Source organism: Zea mays, chromosome 1, assembly GCF_902167145.1.
Source record: "Zea mays cultivar B73 chromosome 1, Zm-B73-REFERENCE-NAM-5.0, whole genome shotgun sequence".
Lineage (NCBI taxonomy): Eukaryota > Viridiplantae > Streptophyta > Magnoliopsida > Poales > Poaceae > Zea > Zea mays.
The window spans coordinates 33690312-33711716 of record NC_050096.1 but is presented as its reverse complement, the minus strand read 5'-3'; the positions used below and the strand labels follow the sequence as shown (position 1 = coordinate 33711716).

Below are 21405 nucleotides of genomic sequence, written 5' to 3'. Positions count from 1 at the left end.
CTTTTTGGTACTTGAAATCTCCCCCTAATGTCTGGAAAAGCTCATGATTCAAGCAAGCGTATGGGTCGCAAATAGATTCTCATGAAGAGATTCTAAAACTTAATGATCGACGGAGAATGAATTCTCGCATAGATCCCCAGCTTTCTGTGTGCCCATACATGTACGCTGCGGTGGTGAGATTGGGAACATACCCAATGTACGCATGGGAAATCTTTCATGGATTCCCACGTACTGAAAACCATAGGGGAACTAGTACATGTAGTACATGCAGTTAATCACAAGTCAGGAGCGTGCAAAACTTCCTGACTCCAACCATAACCAGTTGGAAATGACAATTCATTACTGATGGTCATTAATGATCTGAAATTTTCGAATCTATCACAGATTCATCATATCCTTTATGGATATCATTCTGAATACCAAGACAAACAATCATAATTGTAAGCACATTTGGTAAATTCAGTAGTGTGTAGGCTAATGTGCTCAGGCTTGAGATATTATTACTTAATGGTCATGTGTTGTCCGAATGACACACTTGAGGTCATCATATAGATGCACCAAAGAACCATATAAAGCCTTCAATGTCCATACAATCTCTATAATGGACCACACTTGTTCCTTTGAAACAGTTCAAAGAACTTAACTAATTCAGATCAGATTTTAAGATAAGAGGGACTTAAAATCTCATTCCCAATTATACTCATCAAGTATCCATCTTATGGGAAAAACATGACCAATTGAATTGTTCATAACTTTTCATTTCATCCCAACAATGGGATGACCAATTCAATTTTACCCACATGGTAAGTAACATTACATGAAAAGTTTAACAAATGCAACACATTGTACGGGAGGATGTTTGTAGAATACAATCTGTCGGTACCCTGGAACTAGGGTACCCCTTACTATTGTATGAAGACGTAGTACCCACGCAGCTATCTTTAGTCACGTGGTAAAGGAGCTGTACGTGGGACTAGACCATGACTCGCCCCAGCCTTGGGCGACTACTCTGGGCCAGCAACAGCGCCTGACTCCACCACGTGGGCGGCTCCGGGGCCACCATGTGGCCAGAGAAAGTGATATACTCCAAGGCGTCAACAGTGAGTCCGGACCCCCATGGGAAAGTGTTGGACCCCTGGATATACAGTCCGGACCTCCAAGTTGGTCCAGGACCCCCACATGTACGGACCGGATCCCTAGAATGGGATCCGGACCCCCCCCCGTATGGGGTCCGGACCGCCCACAGTGGGATCCCAAGACCTTACTTAAGGCCTAGGCGGGGGTGCAGAGCTGACACGTGTCTAGACCTGCTCTAGTGCGCTCTGGACCTATCCGTATACACTCCTGCTCCCCGCTCAGGCGGAGCACCGATGCTGCCACGTGGCATATTGCGCGCAGCATAAGCCAACGGGTGGAACCCGGCGTGACGCCTCCGGGCTACGCGCGCCTTCATGACGGATAAGACGTGCGCCTGTTCATTCCACTGACAGACGGCATGCTCAGTCCACGATGCGTGGGTCGCGCAGTTACTCATCATTACTCCCGCATTACTCATACGGTAACTGTCCATCAATGCAGCATGGATTGCGGACATCAAGACTCCCGGTGATTGCTCAGGCGTTACTAGCATTAGTTACTCGCATAACACATTCTTTCCATTATGTTCCTGGGCCCACATGTCGGGGCTCGGCATCCTTGTATGTGCCTCCCTTAAACTATAAAAGGGAAGGCACACAACGTTACAAGGACAGGTTCACACAAGCTCTCAAGGACACAGACTCTACAGACACAATTCACTATCAATAGAGCTTACACACAATGGAGGTAGGGTATTACGCTCCGGCGGCCTGAACCACTCTAAACTCATGTGTCCTCTCGTGTTCATCCACCTTCCAATAGACAGGCAAACCACTTAGGCCCCACCTCATCTTAGGATTTAGGGCGGGTGCGTTCTGCCACCCGGCCGGTGGAATTCTTCCCACTGACACAATCCATAAGAAATGTTTCTGAGAAACATATGCAATATCCATCACTATCACCTTGTGTTTCCACATGATAGAAATTATATGGATATCTCTATAATATGGTAAGATAACAGTTAGGATATATCAACACATCCTTGATACTTCCAATACCAAAAGGGGATATGATAATAACATATCATGAAATCGCACGAAGCGATTGTTAAAATATTCTTTCCTCTATCTAAAGGAATATGAGAGTATTTTGTTTCCCCATATATAGAGTTTGTGGTTCGATTCTCCACATTGCATGTTTCTTCCTCAATTGAAAGAATCCCCGTACAAGTTTGCACAACTCAAATCAACGAGTCTTCAACTCCCTTGATGAGTTTGTTCAACTCTAATCGATGAGTTTATTCAACTCAAATCACATGAGTGTGTTCAAATCACATCGCATGAGTTGAACCTATCACAACATCAATTATGAGATTATACCAAATCTCATGCATCATTTAAATAGTACTCAAAAGCAAATCATCTAACAAAGTGGTCTTCTCTTAGAAAGAGAAGTGTTGTTACAAGATTAGTCCAAATCATGATTTACACAACAAGCCACTGTTATCATGTCAGATGGAAGATTGAAGTACACTTCATATCTTAGATTTCATAAGTAGTATGCATCTATTGGGATTTCATATACAAGGTTAGATGCCTGGGCATACAACACTATATCACGTATAGTGTAATGACAAAAGAGTTTGTCATACTCATTGCCCTTCCCTTTTTAATGTGCTTATATATTTGCTTTCAAGCAAAATATATGAATACAAAGTGTTAGTCTACAACATAATGTAGACACATACTCATAAGTCCACATGTCTTATGATTTTCTTTGCTATTCATTTTGCGCTTGCATATCAAGTAGCAAAGCACATAAGTTCTTTTCATAAGAACCGTAAGAGAAAGCGAGCATCTCATTTCCTCAAAAACAAAGAGGTGAATTCCCATATGATGCAAGAATGAAATGAACATATCCAATGAACATTGAGGATAATTAAGCCCATTAGGCGAGTTCATCAAACTCTATTAAATTATTATCCTTCAAATGGCTTAACCATTTTCTGATGTTGTAATATGCTGCAAAATATATCATATCTTCATATGTTGGAGAATTATAGGTATCACATACAATGTACCAAAAGATTTTTGAAAATTGGTGGACACAACGTAGATAATCTCCATGTAATGAAACAATGGAGTAGATCTCCCAGTAGTGGGCAAAAATTTTGCTGCCTAAAAGCATGGTCTCTGTGCTGATATATTCAAAGAACATACTGCAGCCAATGCTTAGGACTCAACTACCCTGTGCTTGACCAAAATTTCAAAAATAAAATGGTAATCACCATAAAGGTGAATAACCAACATCACATCTCCAACATATCTACTTGGGAGAACACATAGGTAATCATCATGACCATATGATGTAGACCTCTTACTGATGGGCAAATAACATTTTGCTGTCTAAAAGCTTGGTCTCTAGGCAAATAAATTACAAGAACTTATTGTAGCCAAAGCCTAGATCTCCATCACGTGTTAAAAAATCCCAAGTTGAATATATGCATCATATTTGCAAAGCTACGCCTGCGTGGTCCATGGCGAAGTCGAGCGGCTTGCAAGGCTCGCGACGACAGTGATTTGAGACACACGATGTAGACTTCGAGGATCCAATCCCCAAAATGCTGAAATTAAATTTCTAAAGAAATTTAAAGATAACGATCTCCAAAATTTTGGAGTAGACCAAGTATCACAACTATTATTTTGAGATTAACACATGTAGGTAATCATCATATTGCTATATGGTGTAGACCTCTCAGTGACAGGCGAAATTAATCGTTGCATTAGGCACAGTCTCTAGGCAGGATTATTCAAAAGAATAAAACGCAGCCAATGCCTATAACTCTATCACCTTATGTTCACATTTGAAAAAAATAATGGGTGATATGTTATCCCAAGTAATATCAAGATACGCATTTACCTTTTTAATGCAAAATTCATTAAAATAGATAGAGAAACAAACGGACCAGGCAACCTTATGTAGTCACGTATGGCACATAGGCTTCACCAAAAACGGTTGCAGCCCAAACTGCGGCACCAGGCCCATGACCAAGCGCCATGTGCCTGCGATGCCATGTGCCATCTTCAGCGGTTAAGGAGCAGCACGCGCAGGCCCTTGCTGTTCAACCGCATTCGACTCCGCAGCCGATTGCCAGAGCCGCGCTCCTGCAGCCAAGGACAGCCGGCATCATTGACGCGCCTATCCGGGGTTCGCCCTCGTCTCGCTGGCCTGCACCGGGGCGGTCCTGCGGCGTGCTCACGCGCCCGCGTGGCCAGGGCTGGCCGGAGTCGCTAGCCGGGGCGGATCTCGGCGCTAGGATACCCCGCGCCCGCGCCGGGGTTCAAGGGCGGCCGAGCCGCCGCCCGCCGTCGAAAAGGGGCATTCTAGCCGTGGAGCAGCACCCGAGGAGGACCACCGTGGTCCGCCGGGGCTCTCCGAGGCCGGCCGGCCGGGCACGCGCCGCGCCCTTGCCTGGAGGCAGAGCAGTTCGCCCGTGCTGGGGCGGTTGCCCGCGGCGGAGCTCGGCCAGCCGGTGTCCGCGTCCGTGACGGCCTGTGCTTGCAGCGCCGTGGCCGCGATGGCCCTTGTGACGTCTCCAATGGTGATGTGAGTGACGGCGAATTTGAAGAAGAACCATAGGCATCATACCTTTCTATTCTTCTTTCACCAACTGAGAGACATAATGACAGTTGTGTTCTTTAATGCAGGGAGAACTCTATTTATATACAGGTGAAGGGGTGCATCCTCAAGGGGTGTTCCTTGGGAATTATCTGTCGCACCCCATGGATTGATCACAAATACAATATTTTGTAACAAATCTAATGCTGGAGCGGGATCAATATGAAAACTAGTTGATAAATCTTTTTCTTGAAACACATCATCAACCTGCTCTAGGTGCTCAAATTGATATTGCTCCTCATTAGGCGTGTATAGGCATTCGCAGGGATTTACATTGTACACAAGCCTCCATGCAAATAACTTTTTGCATCGAGAAATAAACCTCGTCTATTTGATGGGCAAGGATATATGTGTCGTGTCGTTGAAGCAATTTTTCAGGGTTGACACATGTCATCCCAAATTTGGTCCTATAATACTCCGGGTCAAACCTTTTACACTCGAAGAAAACTAGCACTGAAGGTTTAACAAATGTAATCTCGATTATATTTTTGATCATCCCTTAATAGCAGTATTCATCTCCTTCCGAAACGGTTGCCCTAGTAACGACTCCACTCTTTTGAGTGGTAGCCATAGGATGACTAGATTTAAATATGCTTGAACGAAAGCGATATTCATTGACGTCATAACGTCCATAGCTTTTGTCAGTTACACTTCCAATAGATAGCTGATGTAAGTCATCATTCATATTGATTTCCTCCCCAAATTGTTAATTATGCCATAAAGCATTAGCGAAGTGTTTAATGCACTTAACTAAAATAATGAAATTAGGTCTCAGAGCCACATATTTAAGACTTACACGGTTTCGGAGCCACATAATGAAATTAGGTCACCCACGCATTCCATCACGTCGCAATATATTTAGGTCTCTCATTGTTGGTCTACTGAGGCACCTCATGTTTTATTCATCAAACTCGTAGTCAAGTATTATTGCAGGACATGAGATATTTGAGAACATAAACTAATTCACATATAAATAATTTAAGGAAATAAACTCTTACACGAAGTATTTCTCCACCTCAGTCATATTCATGAACATGTAGAGTAAAGCAGACTTCCATTCTTCCAAAGTGAGCTAATATGCCATGGGTGGACCAATGGGTTCACTGTTTGTTTGCAAAATCGAAAGATCACTACACGAGGGTGTCTCCCGTTCATCATCATGGTACCTCTTTTTCGAGCAAATATATTATGTTTTTCTGTAAAGTAACTGAAAACACGAACGCCTAAGACGGCGGTGAATTAGGACTTCTAAAAACTTTGCTAGGTGTTTCTATCTCTAGAACAAAACCTATGCAAATATGTAAACTAGAATGTGCAAACTAGGTTTTGACTAGGTGTTGCTATCTCTATCGCAAAAAGAGTTTTGCAACCTAAGCTCCGATCCTAACAATTCCAAACTAGAAATAGAGAGAAAGGAACTTAAGTACTTGAATGTAAATGCGGAAGCTAAAAGCAAGGGTAGCGATGCAAACTCCCGTGAACAACGCCAATATTTTTAATGAGGTATCCGAAACCGCGTAAGGTCCTAAATAATCCTCATTGGTGCCCCAACGCAAAGGGTAGCCCACGCGAGGGCCAAGCACTTCAGACGAGTAACATTGTAGAGAGCAGCGGGCCTTCTCCATATGTAAGTGGTGCTCTGCTTCCGGCTCCTATCGGATGCTCCACACCGTCTTCACTATCGAGCTTCCAGCAGAAACATCGTGGGCCTCGTTCCCTCCAGTATACGATGGCGGCCGCACCACAATCGAGTTGATGCAGTCTCGCAAGACGATGCCCCACTTGGTACAATTACAATGGCTCACGTAAGAGCCTAGGGGTTTTGTGGGTTTTTTCTAAACTCACTCAACTAACTAGGAATCGCATAGAGCAATTGCAATAGTGGTCTAACTAACCTAAGCACTTTGCAAAGCACCTACACTAATCACCGAGAGATTCTATTAAGCACCTGGGTGTTTGAGCACTTGGAGATGTGTAAAAACTTCCTTGGTATGTTGCTTGGCCTCCCACACCTTCAAATGGTCGTTGGCGACTAGTCGTTGGTGCATCAGACAATCCATGATGTGGCATCGGACTATCCGGTGAGCCACCAATGCACATGTTCATAGCCCATCTTTGGATTTCTTCACTCTTTTGCTTGGGCTTATTTTGGTCTTGTGTCTTGGACTTTTGTTGAGTATTTGTTGATCTTCAATGAATCTTTAAGGTCTTCTTTCAAGGTGTTACATCCTTAGAGCCTTAGTCCAATCCACTTCGTATCTTATGAACTTCAAAACACAAACACTTGAAAACCATTAATTCACAAGGTTATGTTGATCATCAAACACCAAAATCCTTAATCAAATGGGCTATGATCCATTTTCCTTACAATCTCCCCTTTTTGGTGATTGATGACAACATAACCAAAGCAGGAAAATATCAAATATTGAATTGAAATATGCACTCTAGTGCATAGGCTAGATGAAAGAGATACCAATTCGAAAGATATGTGGTCAAATTGAGATTAAGCACACTCTTGCCTATGCAACTAGTCCCCATGTGTGATTATGGCCTTATACCTACCTCTAACTCAATAATCCACATACCACCTATCTAGGACCAAAACCAACAAGATCAAAAAATTTAAAATAGGTGGTTTTTGGTATTTGATAACTTTGGTTGGATTTGCTCCAAAAAATCCCCCCTTTGGAATCAAGCGCCGAAAAAGGAAAAAATGATAAAGTCTACTAAATAAACCTTGCCTTGATTCACATCTCCAAAGATAATCGTGTCGTGGGAATCCTTATTCTTGACGTAGGAGGTGAACATCTTCTTCTCCCCCGTCATGTGGTTTGTGCATACGCTATCAATGATCCAGCTTGAGCCCCAAGATGCATAAATCTGCAAGGAATTTAGGCTTGGGGTTTAGATCCCCAACTTGTGTTGGGTCCTTTCAGGTTAGTTACATAAGATTTTGGAACCCAAATGCAAGTCTTACCTTTCTTGCATTTTGGTCCCGCATTTGTAGCAATAATTCTATCATTCTTGTAATGAATTACATAGGATGCATCAAAAGTATGGAATAGAATAGAAGGTCCATGAGATGCACTCCTCTCCTTATGTGCATGAAAAACAACATGAGAAGCATGGCACATAGTTCTACTCCTATTAGAGTCACTAGATGAAGCAAACATAGTGCGAGGAGTAAAGACACCATGACGCTTTAGAGAAGTAAAACTATCATTACAAGTATCATGATGAGCATTATAAGAAACATTCTTAACATGAGAATACAAATAACAATGGTTCTTCTTTTCATGAAAAGAATGAGAGCTACAAGCCATAGGTGCCTTCCACTTCTCCTTTGTGAAGTTGAGGGCCTTTTGGCTTTTAGTGTCCTTGGTTCCCTTTTGAAAACCAAGTCCATTTTTAACGGAGGGATGTCTACCAATGGTAAAAACATCCCTAGCAAATTTAACTCTATACTTCATTTTTGTAAGTTTTAAGTTGAACATTTAATTTAACAATTTCATCATTCAACTTTGTAATTGTAGAGACATGATTATTACAAGCATCAAAATCATGATCTTTACATTTAGCACAAACATGCTCCATGGATGAACTAGCAACACTTAATTGTTCTATTCTAGCATTTAAATCAGTATTGAAACTCTTAAGGCTAGTAATAGAGGAATGACAAGAAGACAATTCAAATGCAAGCATTTAATTCTTCTTTATCTCTAAAGCAAGGATTTTTTTTCTACTTATACTACTTTATCATGTTCTTCATAAAGCAGATCCTCTTGCTTTTCTAGCAATCTATCCTTTTCATTAAGAGCATCAATTAATTCATTAACTTTGTCTACCGTTGATCTATTTAGACCCTTAAAAAGATTGCTATAATCTACATCATCATCATATTCCAACTAGAAGAAGTATACTTAGGAGTATCACGTGTATGTACCTTCTTCTCTTTTGCCATGAGGCAAGTGTGATGTTCGTTGGGGAAGACAGAAGATTTTTTGAAAGCAGAGGCAACAAGTCCTTCATCGTCAGAGTCGAATGAATAGTAGTCCCATTCCTTGCTAATGTGCGCCTGGCCCTTCTTCTTTCTATAGAACTTCCTTTTCTCCTTCTTCCCTTTCTTGTCTTGTTCCGAGTGATTCTCATTATCAAGATATTGAGCAATAAAATGACCAGACTTACCGCACTTGAAGTATGAACGCTTTCCCCATGATGTGTTTTTGTTGGGGTAGTCCTTGTGTTCCTTCAATGCGGTCTTGAAGCGCTTTATTAGAAGCGCCATTTTATCCTCATTAAGGTCAGTCGCCTCAACTTGCGCCACCTTGTTTGGGAGCGCCTCCTTGTTGTTGGTGCTTCGAGTGCAACAGGTTGCGGATCATAGTGAGGAAGAGGTCCATTGGCAATGTCGTCGACGTACCTTGCTTCTTTTACCATCATGCATCCGCTTACAAACTTACCAAAAATTCCTTCGGGCGACATTTTGGTATACCTAGGATTTTCACGGATGAGATTAACAAGATGAGGATCAATAACAGTAAATCATCTTCACATGAGGCGCGCGACGTCATGATCCGTCCATCTTGTGCTTTCATAGCTTCAAATTTTGTTCACTAGGGTCTTGAGCCTGTTGTACGTTTCAGTTGGTTTCTCACCCCTGTTCATGGCAAACCACCCCAGCTCACCTTCCACCAACTCCATCTTGGTGGTCATTGTGGCATCATTACCCTCATGAGAGATTTTGTGGGTGTCGCATATTTCCTTGGCATTGTCCAAACCACTAACCTTGTTGTATTCATCCCTGCATAGATATGCTAAAAGAACAGTAGTAGCATGGGCATTTTTATGAATTTTCTCATTGATAAATATGGCATTATCATTACTATCAAAATGCATTCTATTTTCTACTACTTCCCAAATGCTAGGATGAAAAGAAAATAAATAACTACGCATTTTATGTCTCCAAAAAGAATATTCTTCCCCATAAAAGTGAGTAATTTTGGTTAACCATCTTTTTCTTTCAAGAAGAGTCATCGTCGTCGCCCTTTGGTGAAAATGAGGAGGCGTCGCTTTCATAGTAGACTATCTTCTTGATGTGCCTCTTCTTCTTGTATTTCTTCTTGCTGTTCGAGCCTGAGTCGATGGGTTTATCTCTTTTTGGCTCATTGTTGTTGATGGTCTCCTTCTCCTTGTTGCCGATCACAATCCCCTTGCCCTTAGGATCCATCTCTTCGGGTAGTTAGTCCCTTAATGAAGAGAACAACTCTGATACGAATTGAGAGCACTTAGAGGGGGTGAACAGGTGATCCTGCAAAATTATCTCTAAACAACACAAACTTGATTTATAACATGTGTTAGTGAGAACTAAAACCAAGTTAGGATGATAAGAGAGAAAAAGGGAGAACTCTTCTCTTGATTGCTCATTTAAGATGAGTATTAAACTTAGGAGCAGTATTACAAGAGAGTAGAGAACTCAAGAACACAGTAATCACAATAAGTAAATGGACAAGTGACACAATGATTTTTATCGTAGTTCTGCCAATGCCTGCTACATGTTATGGTGACCTCCTTTGGTCAAGGGCTGCACTCAACCCCCCTCAAGTGATTCAAAGATCAAACTTGAGTGTCACATATGTCTTCCTTATATCAATATCCCTTTGTGAGGAATCTCCACAAATTGGAGTCTCTCACGCCTTACACAAATGATTACAATCAAATCCGGAGTAAGGATGGGAGTAGAATCACACACAAGAGCACAACGCAGCAACAACACGCACACAAGCGAAAAGAGAGAGCGCACGAAACAAAACGACAGAGTTACAGCTCAAGAACACGCACAAATCTCTCTCTAACAAATCAATAGTGTGGTCGCAAAGGTTCGAGGTTGTAGTGTTCTCAAAGGGTGCTTGGGTGCTGCTCTATGGCGCCTAGGGGGTCCTTTTATAGCCCCAAGGGACCTAGGAGTCGTTGGAGCTTCATTTAGAAGGCCCTAGTTGCCTTTTGTCCGCGGGTGCATCGGACTGTCCGGTGCACACCAGACACTGCACAGTGCAACAGTCAGAAGATTCTAATTGGCTGCTTTCTTTTTGAGGTGGGCACCAGACTATCCAGGGGGCACCGGACTGTCCGGTGCACCTCATGACCGTTGGTTGCGGCTGCTGTGTCAGGTAGCCGTTGGTCGTTGGCTGTCTTCACACACCGGATTGTTCGGGGCTCCGCGCGGACCGTCTGATGAATTATAGCTGAGGGATCCTGGCTTTTCTCGAGAGCGGCCTATTTGGCCGGACAGTCACCGGACCGTCCGATGGGTGGCACCGGACCGTCCGATGCTACCCAGACCAGCCCGATTTCATCCTTTTTGTGTCGAGATTCTTTTGCTTCTTTTTGCTCGACTTCATATAGTCCCTAGCACTAGCAATAAACAAACATGATTAATACCTAAAATAATTGACTAAGTTCTAGAAGCATACCTTTTTCACTTGGAACCATATAGATTTGTAGTATGCTCATTTTCAAGCCTAAAAGTGATTTTTCTCAATTAGCTTTACAACTGCATGTGCTAATGCTCACACGAAGAGATGTTAGTCCATAGTAATGTCTTGAGCATTTAATCACCAAAACAAATAGAAATGGTCCAATGACACATTTCCCTTTTCACTTATAGCCCTAACGTGGCTACGATTATTGTTGTACTTGTACGTCACGCATTAGACGTGGCTACAATTATTGTTGTATCTATACACACAACAGTGTCTGGATACACTTGTGATCTCATAACAATGACTACTCCATCTGCATGTGCATCATAGTGTTCATAACTACATGTTTTTACTATAATATTATCCATCATAATAAATATGATGGATGAGAGCTTTATCTTGTTAGCCGAGTGACGTGTGTCACCTTGGTTAACGAAGTGTGTGGCGTTGGCACTATACTGCTATGAGGCTATCTCCAGCTATAGTGTGTAAAGCACTGTTTTAAACTATAGATGCATTGTTTAGAGAGTGAGATAGAGACTTAGTTTTTTAGATATATTTAATCAAAGTTAAAAAAAATATTTTACTTATTGGGATAGAAGAATGACATTTAAGGTCTTGTTTTATTCATATCCCACGTGGATTTGAGAGGGTTAGGAGGGATTAAAAGAGATTTTGAGATTAAAACAAATAGACGCAAAGATGGAAGAGTCAATTTTAGAACCGAGGGAAGACATCAATACCCTTGAAATGGGCGCAGGTTAATTGTACACCAAACCAGTACAAGCACAATACACGGGCTAATTCACAAGAGGATTAAACACAAACCAACAGCCAAGCTCCTTCAAGCAAGTAAGCACATGTACAGTGAGGTTTTAGTGAGGTTTCGAGCACACAGAAACCCAGAAAAGCTCTAGCAGAAGAGACTGACAACTTAAATATTCCCCCACACACTCTCGCCACAACCCGCTCGACTGCAAGCTGAGTATTATTCCAGCAACCCAAAGGAATCACCTGACCTGAGAGAACGCACAAGCAAGCATCCCTCACTAGCTCTACAGAAATTCATGACCACCATCCCACCCAATTGGCGCCAAAAATCAACAAACCTAACACCGCGATCCGGAATAGTTTCACTCTTTGCTCTTCGCGAAGAACCGACTGAATCCTCGGTTCTGTTTGTCTGGCAACTGGTGGTTGGTGAATGAGGAAGACGAAGAGGATCTCGATCGATGCTTCGGGCGCTTGGAGGTGTTTGGAGAAGGGAAAGGGCTAACGTCCGCATCAGAAGGGATCATGTGTGTCTTGTACCCACTGATCGGAGACACATTTCCTGTCCCAAGCATATCCTGGTCTGTATCAGGTTGGCCTGAAGGTTTCTGGAAATATTCTCCTGCGGTTGTTCCTGCCGCATCCTTCAGAAACTCCTCCATGCGTTGCCGATTAGGTGAAGAGCCTAGCGACTCGGCTGGAGGACGCATAGCTTGCAGCTGACGGCCAAGAATCAATATGGTCTCCTGGCACTCTGCCAGCTTTTCTGCTGCAGCCGCTATCTCTCTCTCCTGTCATCATTCAAATACAAATTTAGCTGCTCGAAGTACTTGGTATCATGAAAAGTATAGTAGTTTGGCATAACAACCTACAGTTCGAGGTAAGCCTGAAAAACTTTCAAATAGATTTAGTGCTTGAGTACATTATGTGACCTAGTGTTGCCATATATTTATTGATCTAGAAGCACTTACTCACGCATCATATGGTTGTGCTGCCAGTACTTTTCATCAAGATTAAAACGCAACAAATGAATGAAGATCGTAGACAATAGCAATGGGAAAATCCTAAGTACTGTACCTGCTTTGACTTGTTGTCTGGGTCCTCATCCACAAGAATTGAACTCCTCTCCATCTCATACCTTCACATCATAAAAGAAAGTCATAAGAGAAATCAAGTAGAACGTGATCTAAATTTCAAAGCATTTGAATTTAACCTTTCCATCTTCTCCTCGAGATCTCTGTATTTAACTAAGTCCTCCTGATGACTCTGTCTTTCATCAAAGAGTTCAGCTGTTAGAGCATCTATTCTGGACCGTAACGCTTCTATCTCATTTTCTAATTCAATTTTCCTTGATTCAAGTGACTTGTAGGATTCAGCCATACACTTCAACTGTGTCTCATTCAAGCTATTTGATTTCTCACTGTCAGCCAACTTAGATGTCAGGTCTTCCAGTTTTTTCTCCATATCACTTAACCTAGCCATTGTTTCTTCTATTATTTTGTTGCACTTTGCTAGTTCTCCCTCCAAATTTGCCTTCTCAGATTTAAGTTGTTCATATTCCTCCGGCGAGTACACCTTCACTGCAGTCTTAACATCGAATCTAGCATCAGCAGGCCCCTCAAACTCAGGATCAGAAGATGAATGAGGCAACAGTGGGCAGATACCAGGAACATTGTCTTTTACTGGCTCAAGCTGCACCTTATTTTCAAGTAGAGTCACTTTATCAACACAATCTAAGTTATTACTTTCTGCTTCATTGCTATTGTCTCTCAACAATGTGAACTTAATCTGGCTAGTTTCTGACAAGATAACAGACAGTGCTATGACAATATCATTTAGAACATCAACGTTTGACAGAACTTTATCGACTAATGCAGAGAACTGTTGTGTTTTCTCACATAGTCCATCATAATCAGGTGACTGGCCTTGAAACTTGGAGATTTCTTGATCAAGTAACTTCACAAAGTCTAGAATTTTCAATATGGCATTCTTAAGATCTTGATCCATGGCAAATTTGCTCTCTGAACTTAAGGTCCCATCTGAAGGATGAGTCCCATTTACATTCACCGAATCTGCCTCATCTTCAATATCCTTTAGAATGTTTCTGATGCTATCAAGTACCTTTCCAGCATTATTCTCTGGTGATTCAGAATCCAGTAAGGAAGATATTCTTGACTGGAAATTCAAAAGCGGAGATTTCTCAGACAGACACTGTTTATTAGATGGAGTTTCTGACATTGGTGAAGCTGACTGCAAATCTTTAACACCATCTCTTTCAGTAAAGCCAGCAAAAGTAGCCCCAACATTGTCTACCTTCATCTTGTCAACAGTACTGCCATTGCCATTAACTTCAGAAGACAGACATGCTAATCTCTCCATCTCTAAGAAGTCATCCATGAGCTCCAACCTATTGGAGCTTTCTGTCGTGCTGCTCTTGGCTGCCTTCTCTTTTTTGAATTGACAGGGCTCAGATACCAGAGCATTGGTCCAAGATTCTGTACAACTTCCTTCATCATCTACCCCATCTTCAGACATGGAAGTCATGCTAGGTGGGTTGCTTCCATTTTGGCTAAATGCACCATCAAAGTGAATATCCATGTTTGGAGTTGATGGACTCTTATGTTTGTTTCCAGTCAACATTTGAACTTCCAAGCTTCGGAGCTTTCCTGTTGTCTTAGCATACATGCTTCTTGAAGATTGCAGCTCACTGTTTCTCTTTGCCAATGCCTCTTTAAGCATCTTGGTTTCTTCTTCCATTGTTAATAAACGAGCAGTCAGAAACTCATTGTCTCTCTGCATGTGATGTATGTTCTCCATTGCATAATCAGGAACAGGAGACATAGGCCGATGAAAACTAGAATTCTTTGCAGGGGATCTTCGTACTCTGTGGTCTCCATATTCTCTACCCAAGCTCTCCACCTCCATTTTCATTTGAGCTAGTGCAGCAGGGCCAGGTAACTTCTTTCGAACAAGGCCGCGTAATCTTTGGCATTCAGCTTCGAGTTTTGATATTTTCTTGACATCTTCCTGGTGCTGTTTAGTTGCTACATCAGCTGAGCGCACACTCATATTCTTTTCTTCATTGCGGATTTCAAGCTCTTTGGAGACAACATGCAATTCATATTTTAGCGAATTTATCTCCCTTTCACCTGATTGAATTGTGCTTTTTAAAATTTCGATCTCAGCTTCAGCTTGACCTTTTTCCTCATCAATTTTCATCAATAGTTCTGCCCGTTCTTGAAGTGATCTTGTGAGTGCATCATTCTCAGCACCAGCCCTTATGAGTTCCTGTTCAAATTCAAGTAATTTTGCTTCGAACTCGGCCTTTATCTTCTCCCACTGTTTGGTTTTTGCAAATACTACATCATGTAGCTTCTGCTCACCTTCTTCTTTAACAGTCCTTACTTGCTTCATGCATTCTTTCAATGCACCATCCAGATGAGCACCTCTTTCTTCAGCTGCTAGCTTAGACAATGTAACAGTTTCTAGCTGAACCTTCAGTGCGGAGGCCTCTGCTTCAGCTTTCTCCCAACCTAGCATGCCAAAACATAAATTGCATCACAAATACATTTAGTACAGTTATCTCATAAACTAAATGTATCCTTTAGGGGAAAAGAAGATATTATCTAGAGAAAGTTTGTTCCATATAAAAAAGAAGACTGCTACAACATAACTTCCATCCAGAAGCCAGCCTATTTTTATAAATCATAACCCAGTATCAGGCCAGCTGATACACATACTCCGTCCCAAAAAGAATGCAATTCTAGATATGAGTCTGGATAGGCACTTGTCCAGATTCATACCTAGAACTGCATTTTTTCTGGGACGGAGTACTAAATTTATTCTATCCAAAAAAGGAAAACAGCTAATATAAATATATTTCAAAAATAAAATTAGTCATCTTATGTGTACCTGATACTGCTTCTTCAGCAACCTTTGCATGCTGCTTCACAAGAGCATCTTTAGTTGTGATCTCAGATTGTGCAGCAGACAGTTTTTCATTCAAGACCTTCACATTTTCTTCTAAAACTTTTACTTTTTCCTCTGACTCAGTAAGATGTGAATATGTTTGAGGTGAAATTTGCACAAACTTTGGAGCTTTATCTTCCTGCAAAGAATAGAACTTGTTTTAGCAGAAGTATACTTTAAAGATATGTCAAAACTTATGAATCAGATTCCCATAATGCACAGGATACCTGCCAACCAGCGTTTGATGTATAAAGGCGAAACAAAAAAAATTGGCCAACTGGTTCTAGCCATTGCTATTCCAAATGGTGTGTGACCCTTTGCCACACCACCAAGGTTTATGAAAGAAAGTGGAGAGAGAGAGAGAGAGAGAGAGATGAACAAATCATATCAAGGGACATCTTGGCACAAGATTAGAAGGCACATGTTCAATGAGTCAAGACAATGTACCCTATTACTGAAGGAAAAAAACAAACTAAAGAAACACGGTTGCATGATCAACAACCAAGTGCCATCAGTTAACTCAGAACAGTCCCCTACTCCCCTATGCAATTGCACCTATCAAATCTTTCTTCTGACATCCTTAGGTACTCTCTATTTCAAATTGTAAGTCGTTCTGGACAAAAGCTTTCACTATACACCTAGACATAATATATATAATTACCTTGCAAAAGCAATGTATCTAGAAAAGTCAAAATGCCTTACAATTTGGAATGGTGGGAGTAGAAAATATAGGAGGCTAATACTATCTCATAGCACGGAGACTTAGATCAATCTAACTCAATATTATACAAGAAAGATTGGCAAACCTGTTCAGCATGATTAGAATTCTGCAACGCATCTGCATTTGATGATCTATCAGATGATTTCTTCTTCCAAGGCCAGCTGCGCCGATCCATTGCTTGCAGAGTATCTAATAACATGTGGTTAAAATTCGTGGTCAGCTACGAAACTGATAAAGTGCCTGTAGGTAGGAGAAATTTCAATTTTCAAAAGTAAATGAAGTTGAACTATCTAGTCATTAAGTTTGACAACCATATAAAGCATATAAAAGACAGACATCTCATGAAATCAACGTGTAATTCCAGAAAAATGAAGTAACATAGCCATTGTGACATTGCATACAGATTTCCACACACAGTGCTAGTAGCATATGATGACAGGCAAATAAAAAGGTCAACCAAAAAACTATCTTCAAAGCAACACCACAAGGTAATCAGTACAGTATTGACCAGATATCAGTTAACCAAATTTAAGAAAACAACCTTGCATAACCCACACATCAAAGCCAGTATACTATATGTACTTGTGCAGACCAGAAACATCAAAAGCAAGTGAAGCTAAGCTGTAGGACTACAGGAACTGTGAAGACATTAGATAGGAAACTAACGTATGGCCTCCCGGCCTTCAGACAAATGGGCTAATGTGCTTTCTGCATGTCCATACAAGACACCGCCAGTCTACCAGCAAGAACCACAAATTGAATTAACTAGTAAAACACCGGTTGTTGAGCAAATGCTACCCACACTTATAAGTTCATAATTACTTCACTATATCTGGTTATAAAATAATACCAATAATACTATCAACTACTCTAGTCAGTCCACATTGTGGCCGCGTAGGGTTCATAAATCCAAATGTACCTCACGAGCTCAACATTCCACTCGCAGGAGACGTACAGCTCCAATTATCGAAAGGCAGAAGCTTCTGCCACAGTGACGTCACAGCTATATAGGGACAGGGCAGGGTCAGGGTCAGGGAGGCCAAGAGAATCGAATCCCCGCAGAAAAGGGGAAACCAATCTTTCAAGCAAGAAGGCATGGTACAATCAGCACGCATCGTTGCGACTTGCGAGCGGCCCCCACGCGAGGCCAAGTTGCAAGCACAGCACAGCACAATGCGCCCGATCCGATCACCTTCGTGCCAGGCCAGGGCATTGACGCCGGCAAGTAAGCGTAGTCTGTCTACTCATGTGAGCGCACCTACCAGAGCTTACTTGACGCGGTATCTTCTACTCATGGACCATAATCAAGCCTTGGGCGCAGCTGAGAGCTGACAGGCGCAGAGGCTGTAGAGCGAACGGCAACCGCAGGCAGGCCGCCCCAGCCCCGGCAAGAACTGCAGTTAAGACGGGCACCAAAGACGCCCGCGGAAGTAATCGCCGGCGTGGGGGTCGCACATGTTTATCCGGCCGAGATGACCTGACTGGACGCATACTGCTGCCGCTGCCAGTTCTAGCAAATTTTGCGTCCCGGTGAAAGAACGGGTGGTTCCGGCCGTTAAGGAAGGCGCGCGTGACGGGGCTTAAAAGCTCGGAGCTACTACTACCTCAAACTCGATACGGACATTGATGGCAGTCTCCGCTCGGTGGATTTGGCTTTAACCAGATGTCCCGCTGCATCATTGTCCTTGGTGTTTTTGTGCGCGTCCTCTCTTCATCTCCGTCTTTTACCAAGGGCGTGTTTAGATTCTCCGAACTAAAGTTAGTCTTGTTTTTATGCCAATTAAGGGAACTAAACATGAACTAATAGTATAAATCATGGCTAATTCATGAGGCAAATCTATTAAGGTTAATTAATCTATGGTTAACATATTTTTACTGTAGTAAAACCTAGACTAATTATAAATTAATTAGGTTCAATAGATTCCTCTCAATTAGTTTATAATTAGTCCTCCAAATTAGCATCTAGAACCTGTCCTAAACGTTATTCCGATATCCAAACACCTTCTAATGATAATTGGCATAGCAGTCATCCATCCCCATGGGGGGCGTATTCTTGCACGGGCAAAAAAACACCGTAATAAAAATAAAAATCTAGTAGCGCGCGAAACGGGCTGCTTCTGATGGATTGGAATGTTCCATGTGTGAGGAGTGAGTTCATGAGAAGCAGACCAGCGTGGCAAGGGAAAGCTGAAGCATAGAGGGAGCACAGCACGATGACTTGCCGGAGCGCTACTATCTGTGTGGAACAGCCGCCGCGTGAGCGATCCTCGCTGCAACTGAGTTACGAGTTCCGTCCAGGAAGGACAACGAAACACGAAGCAGAGCCCAGAGGGCGGAACCAACAAACAAAGCGAGCGGCGCAGTGGGGGGAAATATTCAGAAGCTGTGGAGAAATCTTGGGTCTAAACATTAAGATGCACAGTAAAATTTCAGACAGCGTGACATCCGGCATGAACAGAGGAACTCCTGATGCAGGCTCTGTTATCCAAACACACGATCAAAAAAAATCCCGAACAAGACGTAGTAGAAATTGCATTGCGTAAACGAACGGGAAGAGCAATCGCGCCATATTAATGAACGGAGAATAGAAAAAACTCAAACAGGCTCGTGACTCATGAGGAAGGGAAGCGGGTGTTTACTTGGAGAGACGAGGGCGCGAGGCAGTCAGGAGAAGCCCCTGCGCGGAATGCAGATCCGGAGCGGGGCCGCCGGCGCCGGAATCCGCCGCGATTCCGGTGAGGGTGTTGGATCTAGCGCGCGGCTCCGATCGCCACGGGAGAGGTGTCGGTGGCGTGCGTCGCTTGCCGAGCACACTTGCCTTCCAGCCAGTCACACCTGCGCTTCCGCGTCGGCCGTGATCCGGCTGGATTGGACTGGACTCCTCCCCGCTGCCCACTGCCGCTTTTCCCCCTCCGCACCTCGCCTACGCTTTTGCTCCCGGCGCCTTTTCCCCTTTGGAATCTCGCCTCCTCCCGCAGCTAGCCTGCTACTACTACCGAGCGCTAGCGCCAGGCGAAAGCGCGTAGGGTGGACGGGTGGTGGCGCCTCCCCGGCGCGGCGCGTGCGCGGTGTGGGGGCGCTGCACTGCGGCTGGCCCGGTTTGGCAATGCGGCTCTGCTGCTGTATGAGTGGTGTGGAGGTGATTGTGTTTTAGTTTTGATTTTAGTTTTGAATAGAGGTGTGCTAGGCTAGGGGAGAGGTGGGAATGGAGGTGCTCCGTGCGGTGCTCTTTAGGCCATCTCCAGCCGAGGATATATGAGGGTGTGCAAGACACTATTGGTACCGTATACTAAACTGTTTACACACTGTTTAAAATCTATATCAATATCTATACGTCTGGATATATACTAATATATTAACAAACTAACGTTGGGCACCCAGTGGCTGGTAGTACCAAGTCTTCACCCTCAATACTACCGCACCGCATAAAATTGTGCAAAACGAGGACTCAAACCCATAACCCATTGATCTAAACATTTAGGGGTAATCACCAGACCACACACTTTAATATTTATAAAAAACAATAATTATATTTAAATAAATATCTCAATACATATTTATCTATACTACTCTATTAAGAATTTGATGTATGTACATGTTGCTACCACAACTTCACCCTCCACGCTGACACTCTGGACCCACCCCACGCGTTCCGATTGGTTCTCACGTCCCTTTATCAGCTACTGATATGTGGACATGCTGACACACTAGACCCACCCCACGGTCTCTGACTGGTTCTCCCGCCCCCCTGTGAATCCCAGCGCCCACACAGCCAGATACTGTGCCTGCTCAGCAACCGACCCCACCCACGCAGCTACCACACCGCGCAAAAAAATACAGAGCGAGCACTCAAATCCACACCCCCAGGTCCGGAAATTTGGAGCTAACCACCAGACTACACATATCTTAGTGTTTAGAAATAAGCAATAATTATATTTGAATAAATATTTTAATACCTATTTATATGATATATAAAAACCGTAGCAAAGCACGATTAATTGGCTAGTAAGAAATGAAATAAAGAGTGAGATCACAAGGCTAGTGGAGATAGCCTTTTAATAAAAAAATTCTTCAATGTTAACTTGAGACTGTCTGAGTGAGATCTAATAGTTAATTGACTAAAAAAATTGCTAGTGAAATTAGTTGATACTTGGCTAACTATTAACTAATTTTAGTTAGCTTGAACTAGCTAATAAACTAATGGGTAGTTAAAGGTATAGTTAATAATTAGTTGAACTATTAGCTGGAGATGTTTAGATGTCTCCAACTAAAAGCAACTAATAACTAAACTATTAGATGAGTTGTTTAAATGTTTTTAGATCATTTTAGCAGCCAACTATTATCTCTAGTGCAATTAAACATGACAGAAGGTTATGTTTGAATGCATAACCTAATAAGTTAGCTGGCTAAAAATTTATAGTAGAATTAGTTAGCTAATATACTTGGCTAACTATTATCTAATTTTAGCTAGATGGAACTAGCTAATAAATTAATGGGTAGTTGAAGGTGTAGCTAATTAGCCGGAGGTTTGAATGTCTCTCGTTAAAAGTAGCTAATAGCTATATTAATAATTGGACTGTCTATAACTAATTTTAGCAGCTAATTTATAGCTCTAACGTATTTATACATGGCCTAAATTTGGTCTTATGGATAACGAATCACACAAGTCGTTTTAGCTAGTACTATAAAGATATGCATTAACGTATCATA

General features: G+C 42.4%; 1 protein-coding gene across 1 annotated transcript; it reads right to left on the bottom strand.

The window, feature by feature from the left end:
- Window positions 1–11966: 11966 nt before the first annotated feature.
- LOC103633550 (filament-like plant protein 4) lies at window positions 11967–20001 on the bottom strand. Its single transcript, XM_008655241.3, has 6 exons — window positions 19335–20001; window positions 16781–16884; window positions 15918–16113; window positions 13219–15538; window positions 13083–13143; window positions 11967–12796 (listed from the first exon to the last, which is right to left on the bottom strand). The coding sequence occupies exons 2-6, from the start codon at window positions 16868–16870 to the stop codon at window positions 12368–12370; spliced, it is 3096 nt and encodes a 1031-aa protein (XP_008653463.1). The 5' UTR covers window positions 16871–16884; window positions 19335–20001; the 3' UTR covers window positions 11967–12367.
- Window positions 20002–21405: the final 1404 nt, after the last annotated feature.

Coding starts and splice junctions, on each gene's coding strand:
- LOC103633550 (XM_008655241.3), bottom strand. CDS start 16,870: ATGGATCGGCGCAGCTGGCCTTGGAAGAAGAAATCATCTGATAGATCA. Junction 15,539..15,917: donor TGCTGAAGAAGCAGTATCAG/GTACACATAAGA, acceptor TTGGCATGCTAG/GTTGGGAGAAAGCTGAAGCA. Junction 13,144..13,218: donor CTCGAGGAGAAGATGGAAAG/GTTAAATTCAAA, acceptor TATGATGTGAAG/GTATGAGATGGAGAGGAGTT.